The 24,241-nt window shown below is 39.9% G+C and overlaps 1 protein-coding gene across 5 annotated transcripts in view; it reads right to left on the bottom strand.

Moving 5' to 3' along the window:
* Positions 1–1,905: 1,905 nt before the first annotated feature.
* The window catches only part of LOC102780239 (3',5'-cyclic-AMP phosphodiesterase 7B-like), a 27,667-nt gene continuing 5,331 nt past the window's right edge, over positions 1,906–24,241 (bottom strand). The window contains exons 3-15 of one of the 5 annotated variants that reach the window (XM_087852005.1): positions 22,392–22,454; positions 17,591–17,975; positions 13,894–13,983; positions 11,376–11,539; positions 11,219–11,282; positions 10,902–10,997; positions 9,641–9,741; positions 7,838–7,969; positions 7,648–7,739; positions 7,079–7,217; positions 6,844–6,946; positions 6,317–6,397; positions 1,906–5,289 (exon numbers count right to left, since the gene is read on the bottom strand). In XM_087852005.1, coding sequence (XP_087708131.1) covers positions 5,078–5,289; positions 6,317–6,397; positions 6,844–6,946; positions 7,079–7,217; positions 7,648–7,739; positions 7,838–7,969; positions 9,641–9,741; positions 10,902–10,997; positions 11,219–11,282; positions 11,376–11,539; positions 13,894–13,983; positions 17,591–17,906 — 1,590 coding nt within the window. In that variant the 5' untranslated portion in view covers positions 17,907–17,975; positions 22,392–22,454 and the 3' untranslated portion in view covers positions 1,906–5,077. Of the gene's footprint in view, positions 5,290–6,316; positions 6,398–6,843; positions 6,947–7,072; positions 7,218–7,647; positions 7,740–7,837; positions 7,970–9,640; positions 9,742–10,901; positions 10,998–11,218; positions 11,283–11,375; positions 11,540–13,893; positions 13,984–17,590; positions 18,421–22,391; positions 22,455–24,241 lie in introns of those variants that run through there. The other 4 variants (XM_006797192.3, XM_087852004.1, XM_087852006.1 and 1 more) reach the window with 4 other exon arrangements.

The raw sequence follows: 24,241 nt of genomic DNA, 5'->3' as shown, positions 1-24,241 counted from the left end.
TGTGAAGTGCTTCAGAGCTCTGAGGAGTGAGAGTGAGCACATACAGTAGTGTACAGTATTCTTATTATGCTTCTCGTGTGTTTACGCAAACTGAGAACAGAGCAATGTAAAGGGTATGCTGACCTTTCAACTGCCTTTACGGCGTGGCTTGAGGCAAAACAGAAGAATGAATGTGTCCTCTTTTGTCTTTCAGAGTAAATTTAAAAAGACAGCCTCGCATCACTCGTGTTGGGGTGGGGGGTGACTAGAGGAGTTCCTCTTTTCATAAAAGTGTATATAGACTCATTTGGTCTGTATGATGATAAATATAGTACGTGAGTGAGTGTGACAGTGGGTCAGAGTGAAAGAGTGAGAAATGCTTCTTTTCTTTTTTTTTTTACAAGTATGTGCTTCTCTCTGCTGCAGGTGGGCAAAAACCTAGGTTGGAAGGTTGGAAAAGATCACATGAACCTGACATAAAGTCTGGTTAAAGAAAGAAAGAAGGGACGAGGCAGAGAAACGTGGCAAAAAGAGCTTACGGTATAAAAAAGGGTACTGACTAACAACAGGAGATTAACCCTTTCAGCAGCAGTCAGACACAAAGTGAGACAAGCGCTGAATCCGAACACCGGGTTTCATTTTTCACTTTCAGTACACACATCCTTCACTCTTTATCTTACAGCCGGGAGGCCAAGCAGGAGCTGACTTTACGTTTTTTAGCTCAGCTTTTGCCCCCCCCTTTTTTTTTTTTTGAAAAATGAAGGTGTATCCCATTTAAAGCAGCAATCACGCTTTTGCCAGCTTTGCATTTGGAGGTAGATGTAGATGGTTATCAGCTCGATGAGGTAATGGAGGGGATGTTTTTACACAAGGAGGGGTAGAATTTAAGGGGCAAAGAGGGTCACTGTTTGCACTGTCAATATTTACAGTGACACACACAGAGGAGGAGCACTGACTGTGGCAAACTGTCTCTGTGTGTGTGTTTGTGTGTGAGAGAGAGAAAGAGAGGGAAACACTCAGAGGGAAATACCAGCATGAATGGGTGCCTGATGTCATGCTCTAGTGAGCAGATCATGTCAGAAACACAGCCTCTATCAGCATGTCACCCGGGCCCGGGCCACTCTGGAGTGTGGCGTTGGATAAAGATAAAGTTTAGAGAAGTGAGCCAGGACGGCGTAGTGTGACTGGCTGACCAGTGGACTCTGTGTGTGCGCTTGTTTTGCTTTGCAAATTTCAGATATGCAAATAAGGAGAACACAGGTCGCCTGTAGCACCTCTCTGCTGCTCATTACTCTTGGTACATTTCCGTCCTTTCCCCTGTTGTTCCAGCCCGTATTTACAGCACTCTCTTTACGCTTCCATTTTGAATACTAAACCCCCCGCATTCATTTTCTTAAGGCTTGTGCTCCCTCCTCACACTTTGCATAGCTCACGTCCTCCCAGCTCCCTCTCCCTCGTTTTTCTACTGTGCGAAATTCACAAGAAAATATGCTCAATTATGCAGTAAACACACCACGATATCGCAATTTGGCCATTTTAAAAGTCTAGATTCTTTCATCTTCTGCCTTTGCTCTGCAACTGCAATAAACACGACTCCATGCTGCTTGATTCTGCCCCATCTTTCTTCTTCTATTTATTTATGTTTTACATAAGAGCTCATAACCCCGAGCCATACCTACATCCCATAAATCATCATGTTGGTTGCCTGGTTAACAACTCTAGTCATACTGTAAACAAAACAGCAGACAAAGGTGCCCTCATGTCATTGAAGACTAATGGCATGGCATCAAAGCCAGTGAAATTGATTTGTCACCATCTAGTGGTCAATTGTACGTATTACAGCTGCTAAAACTCCATTTAGTCCTCCCGTTTTCTTTCTTTTTAGAGCACAAATACAGATACAGAAAAACTGAGACCTCGTATGGTTATTGAAAATCTTTTATTATATTGTTCACAGTGCTCAGAGGGTGGTTGTCAGAACACAAATGTACAGTCGAGCAGTCAGAGGACCCGTCAGACACACCACCCTTCCAACTCTTTTCTTGTTTAGACTGCATGACAGACATAGTGCAAACAGCTCTTTAATTTCCAGTTCCCTCTATTAGTGATACAGGATATCGAGAGCTTTATGTGAAAGGTTTCATTCAAAAAATATTCTGTTTAAATCAGCTGCTGTGCTAATAATTATGCACTGTAGTAATAATAATAAACTCCATAAGGTAGCACACAGAAATATGAACAATTAAAACTGAGAAGACTCCTTTTGCAGATGAAGAGCATGCAATAGGAAAAGATCCAGATTTCACAGTCAGAAACTGACCGGAAACTTTAAGCTAAAGTATGAGGAGTACTAGAAGAACTGAAAATGGAGCTTATATATTGAAGTCTTAAGCACTGCGTTCACTTTCTCTAGAAATTATTAGGTTACTGCACTATACGCAATGAAGGACATTTGATTATTGGCGAGATTAAAATCTGTTGCGGCATTAAATTTCTTTGTTATTTGCAAACAGTTAATCGGTTATTGCTGATTGCAGAATACCCTCAGAGGACGTAAATCAGAGGATTCTGTAACATGTTGTTCTACGAGTATATGCTATATATAAGGTATAAAAAACAGCTGGGTGCGACTGTTATTTTAGAGAATCAAAATATAAATTCACAGACTTCTTTTTCGTGAGATATATTTATGGTAATGTCGATACTATAATTACTCTGGCATATAGACATACAGTACATATAATAGTAAGTAAATTCAGTATGGCTCAGTTACCCTGTATCAGTGCTAATTCTGCGAGGTATTTGAATACAAGGCAGTCTGAGGCCTTCTGTCTGGACTGGGTCTACAGTATGGCAGTAACGTGTGACTTCAGAATTCAATACTGTTCAGGTAGCATATTTATATGTTTTTTCACTCTGTATTAATGGTCAAAAACAAAACAGGTTTGCTCTCGGCAAAGGGAGCTGAACTCACAAATGAAAACGAGGCTGAATTAGTCGGTAAACTGTCTCTGCTGTCACTACATGCAATCAAACAGGCCAGTGTGCACCAATGCAGTAATGAAACCTTTTCACAGGTGATAACAGTGACATAGGAGCGCACGCCAAACAACTGTGTGAGTCTGAGCAAAGCCAACAGAGTGCTACAGTGAAGACACGTTAATAATTTACCCATTAATAACCAGAGCTACAGATATGAATACGGCCTTTTTCATACAACTCGGCCAGTGACTTTTAACCTTATTGCACATTAAAACACAGCTAGCGCAGCTTTAGAAAAAAAAAAAAAAGACATCATAGAAATGTCATTAATCTTACACTTTCTGTGAACATGTCATTACTGGAGCTTTAATTATGCTGTAGAACCACTGTGTACAGAATATACTGCGTGTTGGCTGGGTGGGTGGAATCGTAAAGCTCCTTTGTAGCTCAGGAAAACCTGGGCATCTGTAAACACTGCATACATGTGACAACCCAAACTATATAGAACCAGAGCAGAGTGCTAAAAAATAGACTGTTTAACAGCAGTGTGTTTGGTAATTGGACCAACCAGTATTTACACACATTTTAATTTCTATGGATGACTCTCACCATTGACATAATACATATTATAAACACCATTTAAACCATATAGATTTTTAGTAAGTATGGCATATACTTCTCTGTAACACTGTAGAATAAATATGAATTAAGAGGTATTTGCAGTTACTAATTGGCCCAAGTCTCTTCATGGCATACACTAAGACAGGATACTGTACCAAGTACAAAAGTCTGAGAGAGGTAACAAAGCAGTGAGATGATGTGTCATAACGGTATACGGGCACCTTGGCCTTGTTTATCCGTTGTACGACCTAATCTGACCCTGATAGCGAGTGAAAGATCAATCAGGAAACAAGCTGCTACAGCACTGTGCGTGTGTTTCAGTATATGCTGGTATGGCTGAAGAAAAACAGGCATACACTGTAAAAAAGCTTCTCCAAAAAACAAAACTCCTTACACAATATGCTTCACAGACAGACCAAGTTGCTGTTAAGGCTTTGTTGTATATGAGCTTATAAAGTGAGGTTAGAAATAAATGCACCTATAAAGTTGTTACAAAGAGTGACCGTACCCTGTAAGTAGATGAACACATTGCTGAGATTTTGGCATGTGAAGTGCTGAGGTTGTATATCACAGTATTTACACAGCGTAACATTGCATGAAGACAAACTCGTTGTTTTTTGTTAAAAATGGCTCTCGTTTGCTTTCGGCGAGCGAGCTCGAGTCCCCAAAAAAAAGCATCCACCTGACGGTCAGTGTTCAGCATCTAGTGGCTGATGACACTTTTGTGTATGTGTGTGTGTGTGTGCGTATAAGTGAGAAAGGGTATTTATTATCTGGGTCACTCTTACAGGTTAAAACAGAATACATGTTACAGTTTACAGTACCTTGACATACCAACTTAGTGCTTTTAGTTAAAAACGCACTTCAGTGAAAAGTAGACAAGTGAGACACTTGATTGAAAAAGCATCCAACAGGAGTGCAAGCAGTACAAAAAGGGGAAAAAGTAAAGAGCTTAATATATACTGTCTAAATGTTTAAAAAGCATAGTATATTTGATATATTTATATATTCCACCTATTTTTTCATCTATTTTACATCATGATTCCACCACAGTCCAGCTGATTTGTATATAATTTTGGCTTTTTAAAAAACTCTCCCAGTAGCATTGCACAATCACACACTAACATTTGTCTTCACTCATCCTCTTCTGCCAGACTTTTCATTCTGTTCCCACTTTCCTCAGTTAATTTGAAGCAAATATTATCAACAGGTTATTAAGCAAGGCATGACTTTGTCAAAATTTGCATTAATTTACTAAGATCATCCATCCTGACTGCGTAACTGTGAAAATCTCTCTCCTGCAGCGCTACAATCCTTTGCTCCTGCAGAGGGACCCATTTCTCACGTATCCAAGCCAATCCAGTGCTCCCGCTTTCAGAGCAGTGGACAAAAGGCTGTGAGAGCAAACACCCTGGAGGACACAACAGGGGAGTTGAAAATACTCCTTTCCTCCATTTATAAAGGAAGATGAAACACCCGTGAAACAAGAGGGAGATTAAGGGATGTCTGCTCCCTCTCCAACTTCTCCTTCAGGCTCCTCAGCTTGGGAGCGGCCTTGCACGTCTGAAGCTGTGTGAGCACATCGTAAGCTGCTCCAGTTAGCTTTGTTCTTGTGCAGGTGATCTAGCATTGTTTGGCTGAGCAGGCTGGGCTCAGTGAAGCGGTGCCACTCCTCAAACAAGGGCTCCACAATGTAGGAAATAAAACCTTAAAACACACAGACATCTTCTGTTAGGTACACACGGTACGGCATTAGCGAACAGGGCGAAAAGAAAGCGCGCTCCCTTTTGATTTGAAGTATTTCCGTATTAGTACACAATAAAAGAAAAATCTAGCCATCACCAGGTCCTAAATGTAGGTAAATACAACCTGAGACGAAAAAAAAACATGACATATTACACCGTCATTATTGATTTAACAAAGCTAAGCTAAAATGCAAACGCAGGGTGATTCAGTATCTTATAGAACAACAAAAATTATTTTTCTGTGTGACTTTATCAGCCTGTCACATCACCGTGGGGGAATTTTGGCTCGCTCTTCTTTACAATAGTGCTTCTGGCTATTAAGGTTTGTCACCATTCATTTATTAAGGTCCTGCCACAGGTCTGGACTGAGTAACATCTTAATTCGTTTCTTTTTCAGCCATTCTGTTGTAGATTTGCTGCTGAGCTTGGGATCAAAGAAAAGTTGCACGATTCAGTTTTAGCCCAGCTTTAGCTGACTATAGAATTGGTATACAGAGGAGCTCATCGTTGTTTCAGTGACTCCAAGGTGCCCGAGTCCTTTGGCTGGAAAAACAAGCCCAAATCATCACCCCTCCACCTCCTTGCTGATATGAGTGTGCTGTGTTTCATTTTCTCCTGGCAACCCTTCCAAACAAGCCAAACTTGTTTAGTCTTTTTCTGACTGAACTGTCATGAACTTTAACATCTCACATGCTAACTGAGGCCTGTAGAGTCTGAGCTGTAGCTCTTGGGTTTTTTAGCAGTTTTCTGTGGAAGCAGTAAAGATATACTTAGCCCTTTACAAACCGCTTCTTCCTTTTTGGCTTAGTCGTTGTTTAACAATAAATGACACAGTGAAATATTTAATGTTTTGTAGTTGATCAGATAAACTGTATTTACTCCTGATATATAAAACCTTAGAATTAAAGGGGCTGTGCTTTCTTTTTATTGTACATAAAGAGCCCCTATGAAGTGCAGTTGTGTGTCTGTAAGTGCACTCTAGTACTCACCTATCTGAATGGCTTGGACAGAGTCAGACTGTTGGTTGCAGAGAGGACTGATCTCTAAGTCAAACTTCTTCTCCAGGTCACCTGCAGGTTAAATACCAGAACTCAGAAAACAGATATAAGACATAATGAAGAGAGATACAGATGTTAATCTCTGTTAAAAAACAAAATACTGTGTATAGACTTCAAACAGTGATGTCTTTATTTGCAAAAATGACATCCCTGCATAACTAGTAGGCTGTGGTGGCTAAATCGAATACATTTATGATAAAACAACACATATTTAATTTATCCCACATTTAGAGATGTCCTATTTCTTTTTCTTTTTTACATCAATATTGACTTTTGCTTGAATTTTTTAATTGCTTTGCAAGACAGAAAGAGTATTGCTGTTATTAAACAATGAAATGGTTTGAAGAAATGCAAATTTGGCTTTAACACTGAATATTAGTAAAAGTATGAAATTGCTTAAAGTGTCACTGATCATTTGAGAAAACCTTGACATAAATTGAGATAAGACATCCTCTCACCCTGTCTGTAGAATTCCTCACACACCCGCTCGCTCCACTGCCTGCTCAGCTCCCAAACCCGACATGGATTACAGATATCTGCACACTTGAGCGCAATCTGCAGGTTTGCAGATTGAAAGAAATGCACATATACGGTAAATGTAGACAAGGTTTTCATTCAAATTCAGCTTATAATGAAGCTGAAGTCACAGGAAGAATTGCTGTGAGAAATGGAGACGGTGCACTATACCTGCAGTATAAAGTGTCTGTGTGAAGCCAGCTGAAGATCCAGGTCCTGGTTGTCCAGATGTTCTCTGAAGGTCATTAGGAACTCATTTTGTCTGTTTATGTCTGTAGCCAGGATGAGAGAGCCCAACCGCTGTTCAATGTCCCGCCTGCAGAAAAGAGGGAAGCGTCACCATGATGAAACAGCAAAACAAACTTTCAACTCCACCTGTAACCGAGCAACAACTGTTTTTACAATAACTTCCTACATCGAGAGCTCCTTGGTTGGCGCTCACATACCGAGATTGACCTCTGACCTTCTTGTGAAGGCTCAAAGACTCATGGTGCAAAGAAACAAGAGTAGCAAAAATGCTTTAATTGTATAAAGTAGTACTAGAATACTTCCCTCCAAAAGACTTACATAGTGGACGTGAGGCTCTCAGTCCAAACACAGATGGATTTACATTTTAGAGCCATTATATTGTGCAAGTTAAAGCTTAAGCCTGCCTATTGTCCATTTAAACAAATGAAATTTTACAGTAACACTTTAAAATATCCAAATCAGCCTCCTATGCTGTATTCGTGTTTGTGTGTTCTTACGACATGTCAGCAGGCAGGTGGGACAGCAGTCCCGACTCTCGCAGCATGCCCACAGTAGATCTCCAGTGGTGACTCTCCAGCACAGATGTGTTCTAGACAGGACAAATAAAAACCAAACTGTGTTTCAAACAGGCCGAGACACAAGGCCTTTCATCCACACGCTGACATCCATCTGCAAACTGGTGTGTACCTGGTAGAGGGATGCCAGGTGGTGTCTGGTCTTAATGAGGAAGGGCTGGTTGACTCCAGGATGGTCCACGTCATGGGCAGCTGCTGCCATCAGACCCAGGAATATGTCCAGAGGACTCAGATGCTCTGCCAGCTACAACACAGCAATGTTTGTTTTTTTACACAAGAGGAAGACTTGGACTCATTTTAAAGAAATTTTGAAGAAAGCTTCTTTGCTTGATTGTGAAAAGACATGTGTTCTTTGGAGAATAATACTAAGTCTAACAAGTGCCCAGTTTTCTTATTACTGCCACTTCTTGGGTCTGTTTTTACAGTTGGTACTTACAAAAGAGGTTGTGTATGAGATTTTAAACATTCATGCAGTGGCATAAAAACAAACAAACAAACAAACAGTATCTGCGTGTTTAAGTAGCTACTGGCTACACCAGCTGTAGTTTAGGAGGTAGGGCAGATCATCCACTAATTGGAAGCTCGGTAGTTTGATCTCTGGCCGCTCCAGTCTGCATGCCAAAGTATCACTGAGGTAGATACTGAACCCCAAGTTGCTGTCTGATACCTTCATTGAAGTTTGAATGTTGGATGGAAAGCACTTCGGTGTAGAAAAAACAATGCTTGTAACCTTTCAATAATACTCTTATTCTACAATATTTTGATTATTAAGATGTGTTAGTTATTGTGTTGTTGTACCCTGTTTATTAGTAGGTTCTAAAATATATTTTACCTTTAAGAACTGTTATGAATTTTTTTAAATATTTGTAAAATTAATAAAACCTCTAATGTTAATCTTAAATACTTCTGTTACATTGAACTACAATTAGCAAAAAATTCAGTTGCCAAATTAAAGTTAACTTTTTTGACCTACGACTTCTCCTCCATTACTTCTGTTTTTTGCAGGATTGGGTCAAAATCGTCCTTTTGGTACTAAAAATGGTATCAGGTATTTTCATAGGTATTGGTACCAAGTTGAAAATTCTAATATTGTGACAACCCGAGTCAGACGTTGACACCCATTTTCAGAAAACCAGGCTAAAATATGTATTTTATAAATTCGCTCAACTAGAATCATTCAAAAGAGAAGGCAAGAAAGGAAATGCACTTGTTGGCATTGTGGGGGCACACCGTAATATGTTTTTTTTAAAATATATTTTATGTGGGCTGATGACTGTAGCACTTTTAAAAACAGCTTCTCAGACTGTAGATAAAATATGTGTGTGTGCGTGTGTGTCTACATAATGTGAGTGCTTTGGTCTGTGATTCTTGTGCTTTACCCATTCAGTAGATCTGAATGTGGTATAAAGCACCTCTAACTTTTATAGCACCAGCCTACAAATATTACCTGCTGGAGAAAAGAAATTGTGGATCATGCCATTTAAAGTACTTGCAGTTAAAGCCTAGATGTGTGCCATAGCATGTAATCATAGAATATTGACCTCCAGGCCTGTTCTTATAAAGGAATGTTTGTTGTCTATGACACACTGGTGCATGTGCTGACTGAATTTCATTCAGGGCTTTTAACAAAACAGAAGCATCACAAAGCACTTCACAGAGCAAAAGAGGACACAAAAGCAATTACTGAAAAAAGGGAAAGATGCAGAGAAGCTTAATCTGGTCAGAGGGCTTTGGAGAGTTCTCAGAGCTATGGATTGATGTGTCGTTGAGTCTAAGTGAGCGGGAATTATCCCAGAGGGAACAAAGCTAATAGAATATGTCAAGGAGAAGCTTAGCCTGGTGAGGTCTTACAGTGTGAGTATGACAGACAGAGAGAGGCAGAGCGCGTGTGTGTGAATACAGTATTATTCATTACCTTGGGCTCCTTTAGGTAGCAGTACATGGCTTGAGTAACATCAGCAGCATGAACAGCATTGTGATAGGGATTTTGGGAGTGGTAGTCCTCCTGCACCATGCCTAGCAAAGAAAAACACAAGGCCAAACCCTGTGAAACACGACTTTCACACCACTGACCTGCACTACTGTTTTGACTGTTTCAATCTCCATTTGATTTTAAGGGTGTTTTCACACTAACAGTTTGTTTACCCTGGTCCAAGGGTGTCACGTCCGGCCTGCGATACAAATATATCTGCTAGATGGTTTCATATATCAATTATTAATGGTCTCTTGGTATGTGGGAGCTGAATCCTCATAGCTTGGATCATAGTCACACCATGGTGTGATAACCACATTCACACCTGCACAAGCAAACTGCACCGCGATAGAAAAAGAACCAGAGTTTGATTCAGAAGGAGTGAACACAGCGGGTGATGTGTTTACTCCTTAACAAGTCCTATAAATGGCTAATTAGTTTTTTAAAATTCTGATGACTTGAAATGTCTTTACTGCGATCGGTTTACGCACACAAAGTCCAGACAATGCCTGAATCGGGTCAGCTGGCTTTGGAGATGATCAGCTTAAGACATAATCTCACTACAGGAAATAATAAATACTTGTTTGTTGTGATTTTACCACACTACTTCCTGCATTATCTTTACATTACACCCAGCACAATCAGACATCACACACTGACTTGCACAGTACTAGTAAGCTGGCAGGTGATAGATAGATAGACAGATAGTATTTTGGCAAGGCATTCAATGTCATTTCCATCGTGCAAAAATTCATTTATACTTGAACCCATAGATTGTGTTTCTTTCCTCTGCTGTGTGAAATTACAAAACAATGTTGACTGTGTGCTCTGTTGCCATAACAACACGTAGCTCATTGTTACTCTGCAGTATCTATGAGGTACCATTTAGCTTGCTATGGTTACTGGGTTAATATTCACTTACTACAGGAATGTGCGGACTATCACTTTGCCCAGATTTGTTGTTAGTGCTCAGAGTCTCTTTTGTAATGATTTACTGGTTGAGTAAAAAGCAATTGTGAGTTTTCCTTCTCAGCTTTCAGTCCCGCCAAAATAACAGTGCAGGCGCACTTCATAGTAAGTAATGTTTCTATGGAGGCAGGAGAAATAATTATGTGTAAGGACAGCAGTGTTTTAAAGCTGAGAAAGTGTTGAAATCCTAAAGTCGGAAGCTTAAAAAAACTATTAACACTTTATTGCAGCTTACCAAGAAACCTGTTAAGTTTGACCATGTCCAGCTGAAAGTGATGAATGAGATCGTAGACATTGAAGAGATGGCACATCAGCGTCACCAGGCTGTTACCTAAAGCACAAAACAGTGATATTCAAAAGAATTCATATAGCTCAGATCAGTAAGTCCACTAAGTTAAAAAAAATAAATAAATCATGTTTTACATTTCATATGGAATAACTTTATACAGTGTTTGTGCTGGAAGCATGCATAGAGTGATGGTGGATTGTATCCTGTAGGTGGGGGTCAAAAAAGTTTATGAAAATAACCAATTTAATAATAAATCATCTCACCGTTTGTAAGACGATCGAAGAGGAAAATGTCAAAGTTCCATGTGCCTACTTTTGATAGCATGTGCTAGAGAGAAAGAAAGAAAATTGTCAGACTTTATCTGTTGGGAATATGTGTATGGCTTTGACTGCATATGAATATGTGTGTGTGTTTTCTCACAGCAGCTTGTCCCAGGTAGTCATCATCAAGTAAGTGTAAGGACCTGGGGGTGTGAGGAACTAACCCCCTCAGCAACCTAGAGGCGTGGCAGTATCTCTGGAAGCTCAGGAGACGCTTCACCTTTCTCCTGGTGACGGTCTCTACCTCCCCCTGTTGGGCACTGGCTTAAATTACAAAAAGAAAGAAAATGCATGTTGTGTGAATACCTGAAACACATTTTCTACACAAATGGGTGACCTACAGGATTTAAATGGTATGTTGTTCTGTCACAGAAACCAAGAAAAGAAATATTTTAGGTAAAACCCCATCATTACAAAGGGTGGGAATTTCAAAAATAATTTATTCACCAGGAGGTATTTGCCTACTCTTTGAAAATCCCCTCTTCCACCCCTGCTCAAATGACTGTGCATAGTTGTGGTAGACTTGTGATATGAGTTTGCACCCGGCCTCCTTCATGAAAGCTGTGGTTGTCTCTGGCTTTGCATGTTTCTCCTGTTTATACAGTAGCATATAATTTCACAGTGGCACACATGTTTTACTGCTTTGTTTTTTTTCTTCTTGTTATTGTTTCATCATGCTCAGTAAACTGCTTACAGGCACATTGCTGCCACCATCTGGCAGTAGTAGCCTATCACATCCAACCTGATGCCAGTAAAACAAGAAAAATTATATATATGTTAAAATGAGAAGCACTCATAAAACTGTTTGTTTGTTTTTACCATGTGTTGTTAATCATTAAATGTATTTATAGCTGAAATAAACAGCTTAGTAAAAAGCAAAAAAAAAAGGGAGGGGGGAATGTCAGACTGTTTAAAATTTAGGATAGCTGTGCCATTTTTAGACAGTCTTTTCTAGAAGGCCTTTGTGGTTTACAAGGATAGTATTTTGTAATTGTTATATAACAAGAAAAAAACTAAGAAATTTGAGCACTTTCTTAGGTTGACATGACTAACACTGCTTCACACTGATGTACAGTTAGGTAACTGTTTTGAACAAAGAGATTGTCCTCTGTGAACAACATCAGTGGATTTTAAATCAAAGAAAGAAAAAATAGATGTGATTAAAGTGCAGACTTTCTGCTTTAAGATAAGGGGGTTAAAAATTGTGCATTAATTGTTTATGACTTACAGCCATTCTTTAACACAGTTCTCCATTATCAGAGGGTCAAAAATAATTTAATTCAATTCAATTCAATTTTATTTATACAGCGCCAAATCACAACAACAGTCGCCTCAAGGTGCTTTATATTGTAAGGTAGACCCTACAATAATACATAACAATTGACTGACAAGCAGTTTCATGGACAGATGAGGCCTGTTTCCAAATGAAACAGACAATATCTGGAGTTGATTCAAAGAGATCAGGGTAAGTGAGAGAGGCCAACATTAGGCTGATAAAACAAACTTATCACAGAAGGAGCAAAAACTTTAGGAGTGGCTAAATCTACAATCTGGTACATTCTTAAAACGAAGGAATACCAGTTAAGTAACACTCGAAGGCCTGAAAGACCACAGAAGACAGTTAAAGTGGATGACGGTACAATTATTTACATGGTTCAGAAAAACAACTTTACAACATCTAACCAAGTCATGAACACACCTCTGGAGGAGGGGTATCATTGTTCACAACAAGGTGCAAATCACTGGTAAACACTCAAGAACAACAAGGCAAGATTAGACTTTGCCAGAAAACACCTCAAAGAGTCTTTACAGTTCTGGAAAAGGAAAAAGAATCTGACAGGTGAAACCTTGCACCAGAATGATGGGAAGAGAAAAGTATGGAGAAGGAGAGGAACAGCTCATGATCCGGAGCATACCACATCATCTGTCAAACATGGTGGAGGTAATGTTATGGCATAGGCATGTATGGCTGGATGGTGTTTATTGATGATGTGACTGCATGATAGAAGCAGCAGGATGAATTGTTAAGTGTACAAGGCTACACTCTCTGCTCAGATTAAGCCAAATGTTGCATAACTGATCAGACAGAGCTTCACAGTGCAACCAGATCATGACCCAAAGCAAACTCCAAAAACAACCCAAGAGTTTCTCAAGGCAGCAAAATAAGATACTCTTCAATGACCAAGTCAGTCACCTGATCTCAACACAACAGAGAGGCAGAAAAACCCGAAAACAAGCAGCAACTGAAGGTGGCTGCAGTAAACGCCCAGAAGAGCATCTCAATTGATGAAACACAGTATCTGATGATGCTCATGGGTTCTACACTTCAGGCAGTCATGGGCTGATTTTCACCCAAGTATTAAAAACAATCCTTATATTGTGTGTGATCTGCAAACAATTAATGTTTTAATTAATTAACATTTGTTAAACCCTTTGAATGAAAACGGAAAGTCTGCCCTTTAATTAAATCTTGACTGTTTGACTTAAATTTCACTGTTGTACCTTTTAGAAATACAGAAACAATCAAATACAGTTTATTGTTGTTCCAAGAAAATTTCATTTTCCAGAGAAGTATAAAGGAGAATAGTTTTTTATATGATTTTTTTTTTTTAACTTACTTTTTAAAATTCGCAGATCAATCAACGGGTAGGAGCCTCGTCTCTCAGCCAGCAGCACACCAGCATGACCAGTGTTCAGCCTGCCATCAGCTAGATGGAGAGAAGAAAGAAAGAAAGAGGGGGGTGTAACCGAGAAATATGAATAAAGAAAGAAAGATTTGGGATGATATTTTTGTGGTGGCTTTTAGTGGCACACATACCCCATGAATAATAAGTAAACGTTTCAAGAGGAAGCGCGGAGACGGAATGAGAGCAAACAAGGGGCTGACGGCAATGGAATTTTATTTATATAAGACATTTCATTGTAAGTACACTCAATGTGCTTAGCAGAGATGATACAAACAAAAACCTGTGTGGGTTTACAATGCCTCAAAGCAGTGAAAACAGCCAAATAAAACATTACAAAGAACAAAAAACAGAGCAGCCAGAAGGGTTTTGGGAACAGTGTTGTACTTAAAGTAGATAGTCAAGATAATCAGCCTCATGGATTCAGATTCAGATGTTCTTAGATTAGCCCCCGTGAAACAAGAGGATCCTTGATGACACAGAAGAACCAGGACATCGTGCATCTCATCCGGGTTTGCCAGAGGAAAATGGATTTCATGCCACCTTGCAGCTGTAATGGATCACACTAACACTTTCCCTTTATCAGATTGTTATTGCCTTAACTTTGTGTGTGTGTGTGTGTGTGTGTGTGTGTGTGTGTGTGTGTGTGTGTAGCTGAAACTGATGGTTTCAACTGGTTTTAATCTAAATCAAATTTCAGGTTTGTCTTACAACCAAAGACTAATTGAAAGACCTGAGCTTTTTTCTTTTGTGGTAAAAAAAAAAAAAAGATTTCTTTGAAGAGCCTGAGTCTTGTTTTTGCTCCTTCTCTGAAAAGATTGTTTTATCAGCCTAATGTCTTGATTTCCACTGTTTACACAGCTGACAAATGTTTTCTGGGGAACATATTGATAAATGCCAATGGATTTCAAACAGCAAATTTTCTCCTGAAAGATTCAGTGTTTCAGCATACTGTGTGAACGCTCATCCACAGTCTTGAATAGCCTGAGAGGTCCCCTTCTGGGTTTTCCTTGTGGTTCGAGCATCTATCTGATGGAGAAGGAGCACAAAAGCTAAACAGAGACTCCTAATACGTCCTCTGTTTAGCACTTTGCAATTCACACACTCTGAGGCCAGAGAGGAGACACAAAAGAACTAGGTCCTAAGTCACAGCCAACATGCACACAGATAAAATTTGCACTTGAATAAGCTATGGGTATACTGAATAATTTACACGTCAGTTGTGGGGAACTGGAGCGTATTATATCCCTAAGGTTGCCAAATCACATCACCTCTTTGAGTCTTGCTTAGGAGATGCTAAAAGCAACTGAACTACCTGTTAATGGGGTTTGAGTCACTGTGGTAACGCCCTCAAGTTGCCAGACCTTGCTATGCAAGTTTAAGCTGCCAAAGCGTTGGAGTTTGCAGGTAGATGCTGTGTTTGCATGCGTGTGTGTATGTGTGCTTTGCAGGAAAAAACATATGGCGCAAATCCTGATTTATACATGTAAAAAAACCCAAAAACAAGTGCTGCGGGGAAGTGACTCAGCCTGCTAAAGCAAGGCAGAGGAGTCCCACTGGCCTAGTTTTTGCAATAAAAGGAGAATAAGGGGAAGGCCTCTTTGCTCTTAATCCTGTGTTCTGATGCGCGAGGAGAGGAGGAAATACATCTTCTGGAAAAACACCGCAGTCACAGATCATCCTCCTTCTAACTCAGACAAACACAATCACACCAATTCCACCCCCACCTCTCTCTCTCTCTCTATTCAAGCTGCAGTATTTTTCATTCCCATCATTCCAAGTTTTCATTTTCTCCCCTAATTTTTGGCATCTTTCTGCACATCCTCCTCCTTCTCCATTAGTACCCTCATCCTTCGTTCCCGTTCAACAACTACACCCCATCCCTTCTCAATATGAGCCATCATTTCCATCACCACCTGCTCCTCTTCTCCATCCCTCTTTCTCTCTCTCTCTTCCTTTAACTCCGTGTGGTAAAATAGGTCATTGATTCCACTATGCGCAAAACTGGGTCATTTCAGATGAAAACGTAAATCAGTCGGGAGGTGTTTTAAAGAAGCGGCGACGCACATGCGCCTCGTCACGCAGACCATGCTGTTGTGCACATGCACGCTTGTAAATGAGGTTAAATCCCTGATTCCAAATACAAAAACAAGATGGCACGCTTGCCACATAGCGCCCACTCACGCGAGCAGACACAGGGGAACTGACAGGAATACATTCACTTGGCTTCCATGAATCTGTGGGTGTTTGTGGCACAAACTGTAGTTTGGGGCTGTTCTGAAATTTTAACAGATGCGTTGCTGTCATATGCAGTGCCAGCACATGACAGCAACCCCCCCAGAAAAAACAACAACAAAAGGAAAAACACATTTTAAAAACAGGGCGAGATGATGTTTTCTTCCACCAACAGCTGCTGCTTTATCTGGATACACAGATAAATACAGTAAATACACTGAGCAGATACAGTAAAAACCCACTGGTAATGCTACCATTTTTAAAAAAAATTTTATGAGTATGTGCACTTCTACTTCATTGTCTTGCTAAGACTGACATCCAAAACCACAGGATGAAAGTTTATTGTGTTTTTTAAAAACCATCCATCTGTGCTTTGTGACGCTTTCTTTAAGCCCTTGCTACAGTAAATGTCACAATGACTCACAATCACCACTGACAACTTATCAGCAGTGTCTCCACACATTTGTATGTGCTGCGATCAAACAGTGCGCAGATAGCCATTCGCCCTCATTAAGAAATCATCGCATGTATGAAGTCATCACAGGGAAAGTCACTGACAGAAAACAGTATTTCTCCATTTCCCCCTTGCTTGAGTCAGCAAAGGTAATTCCCCACATTATGAATCATCGATTCATTATTAAAAATCCACGCTGTTCCAATTTTAATCATCAGATTATTATAAAAAATATTTTCCAGTTGCCGTCAGACTTCAAATCTATTAATTTTCCTTAAAAGGTCAAGTCTCACTAAACACTGATAAGACAAACTGAAGGTATCGTAGAAGAAGCCCGAGATCGAGCCGAAAACACTTCTAAATGTCAAAAATAAATATTCAATAAATACTCAGTCAACGTAAGTTTTTTGAATCGCATCCTATGTGATAATGATACTATGCAACTGAGGCTATGCAACTTTCCAATGCTTTATTACTGTGATTGTTAAATATAAAACACATTGTCCTTAATTGCTGTTGATGCTGAACTTCGTTAGTAAGAGACATAGGCTTGATTGATGATGTCACACGGACAGCTGCAGCTCAGCAGATGGTAACACAGCTTTATTTAATGGACCCTCTGGCTTTACAGCCCAAATCCCTCATTTCACTATCTACTCTGCTCAGCTGTCTGAACTATTCTGAAGCGCATTTCGACCTGCGTGGCGTATGACCACACGCGCATGTAAGCATACGGCCTGAGGAGTGCTTGTCAGAGACAATCTGTCAAATCTGTCTTGTTAACAGTGAAAACATGGCACGGACTCAGAAGCTGAATATTTAAATAAAGAAAATGAAATGCATTTGCAAAACCACAAAAAAACAAGACCTTAAACTAATTTCAGTGCTAATGGGTGAAACTGAGACGTATGAAATTTGTCTATCTCAAACTTTACGCATTACCTTCCACATGTGCGCTCCTGTTTTCTGTGTCCAGCTTTATCTCTTCTTCCTGCTCCTTTCCTGATTCCACCCAAGGACTTGCTTGATTTCTCTCTGGCCCCTGAGAGCCTCCCTTGCGTGCTCTCCACGCTGCTCTGAGTTGCCGTATAAGAGCTGGTAGCTCCAGGGCTAGGGAGAGGCCACCACATGTAACAGGAGGAGTCCTGAGGGGACCCCAAACTGGAGAATCAGGAGGCTCCTCTGGACAGACCCCAACATCAAGACCGGTGTCCCGCATCCTGAGATCTGGGCCCCAGAGTCCCTCTAGGACAGGCATTTTGATACCACGCACGGATGGAAGGATGGATGACAGGTGCACCAAAAAAAGATCAAACTAAAGCAGAGGCTGAAACAGAGGAGAGGGTGAGAAAATATGGTGGTGTTGACAAAGAAAGAGGAAGAAGAAGAGAGAGGGTAGAAGAAGAGAGAAGGCAGAAGGAGAAGCTCACTGTCAGGTAGCCATGGGTGAGGATGAAGGAGTTGTCTAGATGTAGGACAGTGTAACAGAGGCTGCAGGGAGACACGGTATCAGTAAAAGGAAAGTCAGTCGAACAAAAAGAATGAGAGCATAGAGGTGAGGAGTGACAAAAAAGAAACAAAAAGTGAGGTGCCGTGAAAAGCCAAAAAACAAGAGAAGAGAATCGTTGCGTATCCCTCTGTCCCAGAGCCACTGACAGTCTGCTCCTTCCTCCTGCCGCATTCTCTCTTCCCTCTTCAATCTCACTCGCGCCAACCTTGTTGTTGAGTCTAAAAGCCCCTCCTTCCCCCTCTCTAAGCTCGCTCACACACCGTCTCTCTCTGCCTACTAGCCCAATAACAGACCAATAGGATTGTGGGAAACACCATCGAGCTTTGGTTCACAGCTTCTGTCACATGGTGAGAATAGTGAGACCAAAGCTGTTTGAGGTGAATTTAGGATATATACACAGACGCATCAGTCCCCCGAATTCATTTTCACAATAACGGTAGTTCAAAACATTAAGTCTATTTTTACAAATTTAGCATTTAAAGACAGACAAGACTATAAGAACTCACTACAGGCCTACAGTTTTTTTTTTTCAATTATATGCATCATTGTTGGATGGAAACAATAGAAAATACTACTAATATTAAATAATGTCCATTCAACTTCCAATGTATCAAATTACTTTAAAAAAAATGAAAGCAAAGAGAGATATTAAAAATTACAATAACATAAATAGAGGTAGTAAACTCAACCAGACGGCGGACGTCAGTGGTGAAGTGAGCCATTAGGCTTGAGAAGCAATCCTATTGGGCTTGGTTAGCTTGTGGGTGTCTGAAGGCAGCTCGTAGGTACTTGCAGGCCAGGTGTGGCTCTGGTAGTAGTTGAAGTAAAAACTCAGGAGCGGAGATCTTTGGTGAGCATGACTTTTGATCGGCCTTGAAGAAATTCAGACAAAATGCGAGGTGATGTCAACTTAGGCTATAGTCAGGATGTGGAAGGAATAATTTTAGGATTTCTTCAATCCCACTGACATAGCTTCTATAAAGGAAGCAAAATTAGGGGGACGAGGGGGCACTGAGGTCACTCACGGTACCAGAGAGGAGTCCATCTGTTAGTTAAACCTCAGATTCAGGAGAAACCATGCAGTGTTTGTCGTGGCCGTGGAACGCTGGACCAACTTTTTAACCACTCAAGGATTTTCAGATTCTCAGCTGGAAAAGGGTGGCATGCACCCTCCAGATTGGATGGGTTGTTGCCCCAAGTGGGGGAGTTTTGGTATCTCGAACTTTTGCTCATAAGTGAGGGGAGAGGAGAGCAGGAGATTGAGAGGGCAACTGGTACTGGTCTGTTGTAATGAAGCGAGAGCTGAGCATAAAGGCAAAGATGTCAATTCACTGGTCTATCTACATCCCTCACCATTACCTATGGTCAGGAGCTCTGGGTAGTGAATGAAAAAATGAGACGGTGGAAATGCACTTTCTCCAAAGGATGGCTGGCCTCTGTCTTACAGATAGGATACAGAGCTCAGACATTTGGAAGGGACACAGAGTAGACACTACTCCTTCCCACAGTTAAGAGCTAGTTGAGGTGGTTAAAACATCTGCCTACGATGGCACCTGGGCGTCTTCTAGGTGAGGACATGTTCTACGAGGAAGAGGCCCTGAGGTAGATCCAGTGAGTGTTACCAGGCATCTGGGCGTCTCTCTGCTTGGTTTGCTGCCCTCGCATCCCAGCCCGGGATAAGTGGCAGAAAAATGGATGGATAAGCTAGAGAACCCCAGCACAATGTCTACACATATCCTTTAATGATCACAAACAGTAAATCGATCAAATAATCAACTCTTTGTCTAATTAATTTAACTGTGCTTAGGTATGGGGGAAAATGTCAGTACAGGACAATATCCCACTGATTCCTCTTGCAATATGCTACTTATACTCAAGGCTAAATAAACCATGCAGCTTCTCTAAACAGGCTCTTTTACCAATTTCTTACCAGAACCACTAACTTATACCTCATTGCCACTGCAATTATGAAACAAATAATTTTAAATTAAGCATATGGTAACTAACCTATAACTAATTAAGTTATAACTAACTAAACCACACTGGTCTAGAGGCTGGTCAGTGATCCCATGATAACCATCGGTCAATAGTGAAAAATGTATATTCCCTGATGCCAACTATTTAGCAAATTAAAATTTGAATTCCACTTGTTCAGCAGTTGTTGGAGGTCACAAGAACTTTGGGTTGCCTGCAGGGTCACCGACAAGTCCTCAGACCTGTATGACTGGGGTTTTATGGTATTACAGAACTAAATGATTGGACTGACACACCAGTTTACCACAGTGGAATGAAAAACTACATAATTCCTGCTCTTTGCCTTTTAATGGCAAAAAAATCTATTCTTCAGTTACACAGACATCAAAAAGGACTGTACCATTAATTATGTGTTTGCCTTTAGCTCAAATTAGTATCTTGTGTTGAATCTTGACAGAGCTTATGCAGTAATTTTTGTGTCATTTTACAAGCTTCAGTCTCCAGAGTGGGAGATCTTTCTTTAAATCATCAACTCTGACATTAAAAACTTTTTTAAATTATTTATTTATTTACTTTGGGAAAACTTAAGAAGTTGGGATGGGATTTGTATGGCACAGGACTTGGTGCTAATAAATATTTAAACACAGAACAGAGGGAAGTTGTCACTGATTACTTTGGCAGAATATTGACTAATGGTGTTACCACAAAAAGCAAGCCACCTGTCACTGCAGCCTATTACATATTGCGTTTTCTAATCAGCACACTGTATTGACAGTGAATATTACAACTAATTGGACCGATCACCTGAAAGAGTTTGCAATCTGCGTCATCAGCATATCAGGAGCTATTTTAAGATTCCCACCCCTACGTGCGCATAGTTTATTTAACTCTTATGCATACAAGCTCTTTTTTTACTAATGCCCTGTTCCCAGGTGCACTGACTCAGTAACAATGCCACAGGAGCAGGATTCAACAGAATAAAATTATAAACTTCTTCTGCTCGGGGGTAAAACGAGGTGCATGCTGTGAGTCACCATTCATTAAGGCCTCACTGGCACAGGAACACTTGGGTGGATTTGCTGTGATTTATTGGCTCTGAATTCTTCAGTACAGGTGACTAACCAGCCCTGGGCCAAAACACAGCAAGGCTTTTTGAGAGTGGCAGAAGAAGATTTGTAAAAAGAAAAAAAAAAAACCCAAACCCCTTTAAATTCTTAGAAGATTTTCATGTTTTAGAAATGTTAAAAGAAAATGGTCAGTTTTCAAAATTAAAATGAAGCAATTTTTAAATCCGCTAGCTAATGTCCCTAAACTAAAGCTAACTATCTGCAATCCTCTGTTCTATCAATTCTACCTTAAGCCTAATTCATTCTTTTATCTCATACAACCATTATGCATCATGCAATTGTGTCCCTTCTCTAGCCTAATTGATTTTATTGGCCCAATTGTAGCAGAGACTTGTACCTCAAGACAAGTTCAAACCTCTCTGTTTTATGTCTTTTCAAACATTAAAGACCTGGATTTCCACTGCAAATTGCTTGTGCTGGACCTAAAAAGCTGGTAATGGCAAAACTGCAGAAACACTGTTGTCATTGCCTTTGGAAAGACTTATTACAAGAAATTCACTGATGACTCACAAATGCAGCCTATAAATTCTGCCTGTCACGACTTTCTTTTACTAAATAACAGAATATTCAGTTCTCAAACCCACTGAAATGTAGTCTGGTTCTCATAAGGAACCAAGGCTGACGAAGCTCATCAGCACTGAAGCCCAACACTGGGCATCCTTGATAAATGAGATCACAAGGTTGCTGGTTATCAGTTGTCTCTGTTAACACTGAGTTTATCCATCCAGCTTTTCAGAACCATAACAGTGAGATAAAAATGTGATAAAAGCAGAAAACTAGATCATAATGACAACTAAAATTCATGTAGATATTGTTGTTAGTATTTTAGTGGGACTAGCTCCCTAAGATGTTAGAAGCTCTGTTTCTGCAGGAAAAATTAACTTTCACATGGAAGTATCTGTTACTCGTTATCACCTGCTACATTACTGAAAACATATGTATTTCTGTGGCTGCTGAAATCTATTAATCTGAATAAATTTCAGTGAATGTAAGCCAGTTAGATATAGCATGTGCTCCTCTTTACATGCACTTCATTTGGAGGATGCAGTACTAACAGTTTTGGTTTTTCCAGTGGAATTGTTTCCTTGAGAAACGGTCACATGCAGACAAAGGTTTCAACACACACACTCACCCTCACACACACATGACAGGAACATAGCCTTGAACGCCACGTATCACTTGCAGGGAGTTCATTCTAAGAAATCACGAGACAAAGAGCATTAAGATAAAAGATACACTACTGTGAGAAACTGTGTGAAGCAGGCAGTGAGAGTAAATGCAGAACAGAGTAATTCATTGAAAATGTATCATTGCTATGTGCTGAGAATATAGTTGTCTCATTGTAGCTTAGATCAGCATTTGGTATTTTGTGTAAAATGTATTTTCTTGTTGGCTGTATTTGTAGTATTTCTCTGTGTTTGCACCAAGAATCTTAAAATATTCACACCAGAAACAAATTTTCCCTTAAATATGGAATATTATTATGCTTAGACTAGTGACAGCCATTTTCAGAGGATTGAACCCTTGGACTGTCTATATGTTCACATCATTCATTCATGCAACGGCCTTAAGGAAAATTCTGCAATTTTGGCAAATATGAAATGTGATTACCTGGACTTTAGCATAACCTGATTATATCTGAGTATACAAAGGTCAAGGTCACAGTGACCTTAAGTGCATTCCATCCTTGTGGAAAATGATACATTTACATTACATCTGGCATAAATGTCTGTGTCTTGCTGCCATAAACATTGCACTATTGAATTAATATTTAATTAAGCTTGAAATAATTTTTAATTAAAGGTTACCTTGTACCAGATAAGAAAATCTGTGCCTTGGGGTTACTCTTTTTAGCTTGGTTGATTGGAACACTAAATTTCTGTAGCCTAAGGAGAACAGTAGAAATGCCTCTTTTACTTAAAACCACCAGCAAATAAAAACATATCTGTGTCTGATAACTCTCTGTTCAAGTCTGAGGTGTTCCTTTAAGGCAGAATGCTATATCAACATTAATAACACATACTTACACATACTACAGTGAATTTTAACCAGTTGCTCACTCTCTACATATGGCTTTAGTCTGCATCATTGTAATGCATTTCCGGATCTCTGCACGACATGTTAACAGGGGGTAAACAGTGCCGTGGTTTAACCAGTCATTATCTATCAGATAGACACAGCTCATACACAACATGTGCACATATAAAAAATAAAATAAGGGGAAAAAAAAGATGTGAATAGTGTACGTTTTGTAGGTTTTCTAATAAAGATCACTTTATATGGCTGGAAACCACTGACTCTCTGTCCTTTAGATTTTTGAAGGAGACTTGAAGTCTGGGTCTTTCTTTAATTTAATATGATTTATTTTCAAGCCTGCACTCATTGAAGCTGCAGTGTCCCCCACATGTTGTCATGTCCCACCCACAGACTTAAAACAAAAAGAGTAGCTGATCACACTACAGTCACACGCTCAGAGCGGCATGCAATAATCGACAAACGTCTCCTACATTTTCTGAGAAAAACAAAGATAAAATCTTCTCTAAATGATTTTATTGATCTCAGGCAAACTACTGAAACAAACAGCGACCTATAAAGATATCAGTGCAATTCCAATTTCAAATGTTTCCAAGCATTTCTCCGTAAAACTCAAGCATTGTCAAGGATTTACCGCACAAACCATGTGAAACTAAAGGGGGTCAAAGTCAGAGCTGTGAACAAAAATCAGCTCGGCTGACTCACTGACCTCTCTCTGGTGTCTTATTTTCTTTAATGGGAACCCCTTCCTAATTTTGAGTTTCAGTTTCCCAAAGAGTACTCTCATCACAGTGTCTGTCTTCTGCCTAGTTATAGCCTGCAGTCATTAAACTAGCCTGTACCCATTACCTATCATTTGTATAGATAAATCGATAGATATAAGGATAGATGTATTTTAAAAACGTTAAATAACACAGTGAGTCTTAACAGTGAAAGTGTCTCATATAG

The sequence above is a fragment of the Neolamprologus brichardi genome, chromosome 15 (assembly GCF_056152115.1).
Source record: "Neolamprologus brichardi isolate AB-2024 chromosome 15, ASM5615211v1, whole genome shotgun sequence".
NCBI lineage: Eukaryota > Metazoa > Chordata > Actinopteri > Cichliformes > Cichlidae > Neolamprologus > Neolamprologus brichardi.
The sequence above is the reverse complement of the archived record's forward strand: the minus strand, read 5'-3'. Positions and strand labels throughout refer to the sequence as shown.